The sequence below is a fragment of the Pistacia vera genome, unplaced genomic scaffold, assembly GCF_008641045.1.
Source record: "Pistacia vera cultivar Batoury unplaced genomic scaffold, PisVer_v2 Contig449, whole genome shotgun sequence".
Lineage (NCBI taxonomy): Eukaryota > Viridiplantae > Streptophyta > Magnoliopsida > Sapindales > Anacardiaceae > Pistacia > Pistacia vera.
Window position 1 is genome coordinate 413,617 of NW_022196278.1, and position 8,196 is coordinate 421,812.

General features: G+C 38.0%; 2 protein-coding genes across 3 annotated transcripts; both read right to left on the reverse strand.

Moving 5' to 3' along the window:
- Positions 1-1,722: 1,722 nt before the first annotated feature.
- On the reverse strand, positions 1,723-2,820 carry LOC116144593 (transcription repressor OFP7-like). Its single transcript, XM_031430037.1, has one exon. The coding sequence runs from the start codon at positions 2,818-2,820 to the stop codon at positions 1,723-1,725; it is 1,098 nt and encodes a 365-aa protein (XP_031285897.1).
- Positions 2,821-5,972: 3,152 nt separating this feature from the next.
- On the reverse strand, positions 5,973-6,713 carry LOC116144592 (carrot ABA-induced in somatic embryos 3-like). 2 transcript variants are annotated; one of them, XM_031430036.1, is made up of 2 exons: positions 6,555-6,713; positions 5,973-6,421 (listed from the first exon to the last, which is right to left on the reverse strand). In XM_031430036.1, exons 1-2 carry the CDS (start codon positions 6,667-6,669, stop codon positions 6,246-6,248), a joined length of 291 nt encoding a protein of 96 aa, XP_031285896.1. In that variant the 5' UTR covers positions 6,670-6,713; the 3' UTR covers positions 5,973-6,245. The 2 variants fall into 2 exon arrangements, with proteins under 2 accessions (XP_031285896.1, XP_031285894.1); XM_031430034.1 differs by having other exon boundaries at positions 5,973-6,469.
- Between the last annotated feature and the right edge of the window lie 1,483 nt (positions 6,714-8,196).

Genomic DNA, 8,196 nt, shown 5'->3' on the forward strand with positions numbered 1-8,196 from the left:
TTTGGTAACCCTATCCATAAGCTCTCTCTCTTTTACTGCTGTGCTTTATCACATGCTCCTGACCTGACCAATTTAACCAAGGACACTTATTAGATACTGATAGCTAGATATTCCACAGTAGGAAAAGCCCAAGCTTGTGACTGCTTTGGTGGTGGGAATCGTAGATATATGAGGGTAGTAGCTGAACAACGTGATAAGTATTAGTACGTACCCGAAGACTGCTGAACAACGTGATAAGTATTAGTACGTACCCGAAGACTGTAGCTGTTACCTGATGCAAAATAAAGCAAAAAAAAAAAAAAAACACTGTTTTACTCGCTTTTCCAGGCACCCATTTCAGAATAAAACTTTCACATTTTGAATTTACAATCCCTTCAGCCGATTTTCCCAAGCCAACAGTATAGTGCTTACAAATTTCAAAGCAAGGAGCCTAGCTATTGCATATGTAACGGCCAGTGACACTCTGAATAATTAGATGGCTTAAAGTAGAAATTCTGGAGATCAAATTCAAATTAAAAGTCACTTAATCTGTTCACACTGATTTAAATAGCAGAATGAAAGGGTTATAGGCTCCCAGCAAAGTGCGAACATGTGGACCCAGAATGGATAAATTCCACGTGCACAGGAATAATCACCGGACAGAACGGGGAGGATCGGTAAATCTTAGTCTCATCTCATGCCTTGTGATCGTGGGTCAGTCTTAATGATGAACCGATCAGCGCCTGTCAAGTGACGGTGTCCTGGAAAAGTATAGACCATTTGTTCCTTCATTAGCTGTGGCCCATCGACAAATCCAGGCAAGTTTGAATGGGTCCATTTTGTTCCACAATGAGCCTACCATTAGATGTTCATGTTTCTTTACAAGAACACAAAATAATACTTGTATTCTTAATCAACATAAAAGCCTGCAAGTCCGCCAATGATAACCATACAAGGAAATCCCAGATGACTGCAATAGCCAATGGAAATCCCAGAAACAAGCACAATTATGGAGAATGTGCATGCGGGAGAGAGCACAAACAATGTACCTAGAGTTGGAGTGTTGTAGAATACTATTTACCAAATTCTTTACATTATTATTATTATTTTTTTTTTATCAAGTCAAATATAACCATGATCAACAGAAATGATTATGTTCATCATGATTGCCATTTGGTCAAATGAATTTGATTAATTTCTGATTAAATACAACCCCAAGACGATAAAGTCACACAGTACATGACCAAAAGAGAAAGAAAAATAGTCAAGCAATTAATATGGTCAAAGAAAATAAATTGAGAAGAAAGGCATCTTGTCTTTTATCAATTCAATTTCTTAGTTAGGTTGAGCTTACAACTTTGATTGGATGTACAGAAATCATCAGATCAGTCAAGTTTTTTTTTTATGATTTCCAAATACTAGTCGACAATCGGTAAGCTGTTGTACGTGAAGTATACTGTTGCATGAACTGGAGACCCAGGGCTCTTCAAACAGTTCAACTTGCAATTCATTGATAGTTCAAACTCAACATATATATGTTTATATTCATCCTCTGATCATAGAAAAACCTGTCGGCACGTAGGAGTAAAGCGGTGAAATTAACTACTTTTACTGGATGATGAGTGGTGAATTCAAGGGTACATAAACCCTGCAATTAAACTACATTGATACATTAAAGAGAAGGTTAATTAACAAAGTTAACATAAACCAAAGTGATTCTTTTTTGTTAACTACTGGTTTACTTCAAAGACCCCTAGAAACTCTGAAACTACCTGATCTGCGGTAAAACATAGCTTCCCATATCTCAGTGAAAGCATCCACAATAACCCTATGATGCTGCCTGGAATTCAAGGACAAAAAGCAATGCAAGAGTTGCTCCAACTCTTGCTCTTCAAACATTTGCTTCTCCAAAATCATCTCCAACATGGATCCTTTGAAATCCTCGTACGGATCCTCAGATTTCTTCACAACAGCAAAGCTCTCTCTCACTTTCCCATCAACAGTACATGGTATCAGCCTCTGTAGGAACATGGACAACCTCGCTGGAGATTCAATTTCCGGAGAAGAAAAATTACCCTTTTTATTTATCACTTGGCTTGTCTTCAAAACCGACCGTTTTACCTTCTTGACCCTCTTCTTCTTACGGGTGCTTACAGGCCTGTTGAATGGTATTTCTCGTATGGTTTCAAGTTTGGGATAGAACTCTGAAGAAGAATAATCAGTGGATAAGCTTCTAGAAGAGGAAACTAATGTTTCAGTTTCTTCATTGTCTACATAGTCGACGTCATCATAACTTTCACTGCTAAATAACTCGGTATCAGCCGAAGATGTGCTGATGCGGGTCTTTGGCGGTGTCCTTTTCTTCTTTCTACCACGTCGTTTTTTCTTCTCCGTGTTTGGTGGTGGGGGAGGAGGCAACAAAACCTCGTCATCACATGACGTGTGACCGGAGGCTGAGGCTGAGGAGTTGTAGATTTTCTGGCGAGGGGTTTCGTCAAAGATTTTGGCCACCACGTGAAAGTTGTCTTCTTTTTCCCAGTGAAACTCTGGTGTAAGTGGAGATTCAGAGTAGTCGGTTAAACAGAGGTTCTTTGAGCTGGATCTTGAGGTGCAGCCGCATGCTATGCATGTGATGGCAGAGGAAACGTGGCGTTTGAAAGAGGAGTGACGTGTTTTGGGGGTTGGTTTTGGATAATGGAGAGTGATGGGGTTAGGGGTGACCAAAGAGAACTGGAGGACTGAAGGGACTGGATTTGACGGGAGAGTGGATGGGTCTTTAGAACGGCAAGAACGGAAGGATGGGATGAATCGGGATATCCGGAGCTTGAAACCCTTAGCCATTGTTTTGTCTTGTCGGAAAAGCTCACCTTCAAGACTAATAAACTGTGTTTGTGTGAGAAAAAGTAGGGTTTATATAGGCCCTGTGAGGTGTGACGAAATAAATGAATTATTTTTAAAACCACCTTGGATGGTAGACCAAATTAATGAACTATAAACTTCCTTTATTACTTGCTACAGTTCAAGTACCAGATTCTTTTTTTGTTTTTCCGACCAAATTTTGATATTTACAGAGAAAGAAAGCGAGCCAGTAATCCACATCCACCCGTGATTATACTTTATACAGAACAAGAGATAGATCGTGAATGCATGTTATAAATTGTCATACGATAAATGCAAGCCTTTGTTAATGTTATTGAAAGTTTCTACATACAGAATACCTTCTATTATTACCATTCGATACCATAAATTGTTTCATTATATAAAGATAGAACGAATCTATGGTGAATCCATTTAATTACAACATTTTCTTGAATAAAGCAGTACATTCTATATAGTCTTGTGTATATAATATAATATAAATCTACGTTAGTATAAAGTTATAACAAAATATCAGTAATATGATCATTACTTTAATTGTAAATTAATCTAAAAAGATGTAATTTAACTATTTAAAACTATTTATAATTACTTTTTAGAAAGACCTTTTTATATAACTTTATTTGATATTACAAAATTAAAAATCATTTTCAAATATTTGAAAAGTTTTTAACAAATAAAGACTATGATAGAACTCTTTTAAAAATACACAATTTTTACTTATATTCAACACTACCTTATTATTTGTGACTGATAACTGATAATAACCTATACCATGTATGCTTGATCTTGAACTTACATCTTTTTGACCCAAAGGCCAGTCATAGGCTTGTAGCATTTGACCTAGGTAAACTACATAAAAATATTATTTCATTTGATACTGTTTTACAAAATAAAATCTTAAAAACACCCCTACAAAGAAAAGCAATCCAGTATATAATACTTCTGATTAATTAAGTTTTTTGTTTTTTTGTTTTTAAATCTCCGTGTATTCAAGTCTGTTTATTTGGAATTATCAAAAGGATAAGAATTCCAATAGCCACTTATATTAGTACTTTGCAGAGTTTTATAAAATTTCTTTTTACTCTTTTACTATCAGACCATCCAGTAATTGTTTCTGATCGATTAAGTTTGATAAACTTCTTATTTAACACGTAATTCAAAGAATATAGACATTAAATCTTAATTTTAAGTTTCCCTTTACCATTAACAAAACAATTCTAGCAAGAAGTATAGCTAGATTTGTCCTCGCAGCTGGTCTCACTGGCAAATTTTTCTTGTGTTATACCCGGGAAAACAAAGGACTGACGTGGGAAGAGTCACGTTACGGGTGACCTGCTCCCGTCAGGGCAACATGCACACGTCAGATCTGCAAAGTAATGTGGAGCTCACACGCGTCCATTCCTCTGCAGCAAGTCGTGCGAAATCAGCTTGGAAAAAGGAAAATGGGACATAAAGCCGGATTACATCCTGACAATCACACCAACCCATGGATTTAATGATGATTACACGCCTCGATTTGTTATAAAATGAAGAAGACCCCTCCATTAAGGGGATTCGGCCATTCTTTACAAAAAATAATTCTCTCTCTCTTGTAAAAGCAAACAGTTGATTTTCATAACTTTTTGTACGTCAATCCGCTTCGCGACCTGACCCACACTAAAATCAATACAACTAAGTGGACGTAGGACTTGCTACCTTAGCATCCGAACCACTTTAAAAGTTTTTCGTGCATTTACTTCATTTCATATATCCATTATCACGTGCAATAATTCGTCCAAGAACAAAACCCACGTGACAATTGGTCGGTGCTAAAAACCAGCATCAACAGTTTGGCGCTAGAAGGAGGGCCTGATTTAGCGTCTACCCTTCATCAGGAGAATCTTTGACCTACTGGTCTTACAGCTACAATGGCCCGCCAATCTGAACCTGAGCAGGGGAACCAACATGTTGAAGGAGTCCCCGTGACCCAGAGGGACACCCCTTCCAGCGTACCTCCAGTATCGCAAAATGCTGTTGGGAATACCCCGGCAGCTCCGCAACTGGACCCTGCCATCCGAAGCTACCTGGAGAGGTTCGACAATACTCTCCAGACGGTCAACCAGCGGTTGGACCGTCTGGACCAAGGCATGTCATCCGCGACAGCCGGAGCGGTACAACCGCCAAAAACGCCCGCAGGTCGCNATATATATATATGCACACACACATGTCAGTTGATCATAAGATAAGGATTTTATAGTATCTATATACAGTATTTTGAATCTTATAGAATAGAATCTTATGTTTATTAGATCACAAAATTACCTTTTATAAATCTAATATTACTTGATTATGATCAGCTTGACATGAAGTCTTTTTGCGTTGAAGAATCGGCTTAAAAGTATTTATGGGATGAATATATGTCACCCAGAAGTTGGTGTGAGTTAACTGTTTTAAGTTTATCTGGACGTCCAACTTAATCTTTTTATAAACACACTCAGCCTGAACAGCCAGTACTCTTGCTCCTCATTTTCTGGGCATCCGATTTTAGAGAATAATAATGTATACGTAAACATGGAAAATATATCTCAGAATGTACTGGATTCTTGCACTGTGACTACTTTCATTCATATATATGTTTACCATATGTCTCACAATACTTTCAGATACAGTATATCTCTTCACTGATTATATATCATAGTACAAGTTTCTCCAATTAAATTAATGTATAAGCATTAATTTTCTGCTTAAGCCTTGAATTATAAGTACGTGTGAGTTCATCACTTTCAATATCGATCGGCTTCCTCCTTTTTTAAGTTAGATAAACAGCAAATATATATGACTGAGGGCAATGGCATCCAAAGATTTCTAGCTTTTAATTATTTGAGCGCCAAGGAAAAGAAAAGGATCACAGAAAGCCTTTTGAGTTCTCAGAATTCCTTCATCAACTAGCTGTTGCTCGGAACCACTACTTCTGTCCATTGGTAATTGTATACTACGTTGCAACCTTATACTCCTTGCATTAACTGATTATTATCTGAAGGTGACAACTATTTTAAAAAGATTTATGCGCATGCATATATGTATATATAAGAAAGCATATTATTCAACCGAAGCTAGCATTGCATTAGATTCAAAGAGCAAAGTACAGAAACGGGAGAGGCATTTGGCACCATCACAAAAAAAGACCGAGACCTACTAGACACTATATATACAGAAAATGCCACCCTATACAAAACCTAGAAAGTTTAAAAACAGAAAGCTTCAAACTTACACAACAGTATAGTACAGTACACTTCCTACACTGCTCTGGACAATCTAGACTCCCCACTTCCTTATTTATTTTGGCCATTAACACGACTTAAACGAGTCTAGACAGCCAGATTTTTTTATTTTTATTTTTATGTTAACTAACTACAAGTCTTGTACTTGGACTCGTCAATCGGGATTCCTTCCTCCGCAGCACGTTCTCCTCCAGACTTGTCCATGGTGCTCAGCCCACCTTTGCGCCCCATCTCCTTGTAACCTTCAGTCCCAATTTGCTCCCTCCTTGTCTCCCCTCCACGGTGACCCAGCTCCTGATACCCTTCTGTTCCAAGTTGCTCCTTCCTCCTCTCCCCTCCACGGTGACGCCCTTCATCACCATATGAAAAAAAAGTTGGTTCATATTCATAACAAAAGTAAACTAAACAACCATAATTCGTATTCATAGGGGTTACCCTCAGCAAGGTGTTCCTGAGCTTCCAGGCTCCTGCCACCAGTTCCACCAGGAACAACTGTCTCTCCCTGCTTTGCCGTTGCGTCAAGCTCTTTCCTTTCCTGCTCTGATGCCATTTCGATGTTCTTCCTTAGACTTAATTTAGCTTGTTTCTATTCTTCTGCAGACACTCCAAAGTATGTCGTGCTTGGAGAGTGGTACTTGGCGGATTTATATAGATGATGAGTGAGAACAATTGTGAGATGTGATAGGTGACTAAGTGAGTCTTATGGAGGAAGACACACGTATGGTGATCGACGTGGCGATATCGGAGAGACGGAGCCATCTAGCAATGACACGCAGTTGCTTAGTCAGTAAAACGGGATCTTCAAAAGCGATAAAATGACACTGGTGCACTGCTGCAGTAAAAAGATTAGATAAGAGTGTGAACTTCACTGTATACATGGGCTTCTGTAATCACAATAGAGCTACTTGAATTAAATAAGCCCATTTTTCTACCTTCCTGGGCTGAAAACAAGCAGGCCTAGTGTCTTAGTTTGCTAACATCAGGAAAATGGGAAAGTTTTTGGCTTCTTTTGAGAGTAAACGATTTTTTTCCCACCGAAGATTTGCCTCTAGAACACTTTCCCACGCAAAAGCTTCCAAAATACTATTTTCCCACCCAAAATTTATATTCCGTTAATACCCAAAGTCAATTTCAGCCGATTCTGATAGAAAAAATTTTCTCTCTCGCTACCATTTAAACATTCGGTCTCTTCTCTACAAAACCCGTCTCACTCTAGCATTTGATTTTTCACCGATTACCGACCATCACAAAGTTACGGTTTCCTGTTCTTATCTAATTTTTGGCTAATTCCGACAAAGGATATTCAATCGGTCACCACCATTTGATCCATCGGCCTCTAACCTACAAAATCCCTCTCACCTTGGTTGCTGGTAACTCGTCAGATGCCGATTAAGAAAGTAAAGTGTATTTTGGATATTAACGGAATATAAACTTTGGGTAGGAAAATGGTATTTTGAAATATTTTGGATGGGAAAGTGTCATTAAGGCAAACCTTGGGTGGGCAAAAGCAGTTGACTCTACCATATATTTAGAGGAAACTATTTTTCTCCACCCAAATAATAGCTTAATGACACTTTCCTACCTACAAACTTTTAAAATACGACTTTACCACCTAAATTTATATTCTATTTACGATTTCAGGTATCATTGCAACCCCACATCACCACTATTCTCTTCCCCGATCATCACTTCCTAAAACCCCACTCCTATCGACATTGCCAATAGTTGACAATCAAGGTATTAGGGTTTACACAGCCGTCATTCTCAAGTCAAATTCTGATCAATCTCAACTACCAAAATCTAACATTCCACCACCAAAAGACTCATTTGTCTCTCCTCTTCAAAAGCCCCAACAGTCTGGACCGAGTTTGTTCTCTATTCACCATTGGAATATGAATTTGGGTAATAAAGTGGTATTTAAAATATGTGGGTGAAAAAGTGTCATTAAACTATTATTTGGGTAGGAAAAAGTTGTTAACTCATATATTTATCTATAAATAAAAAGAATGTAAATATGACATCCTCTGAATTTAGACACGATTAGGTAGAAATGGTCAATCCATTGTATATATTTCTT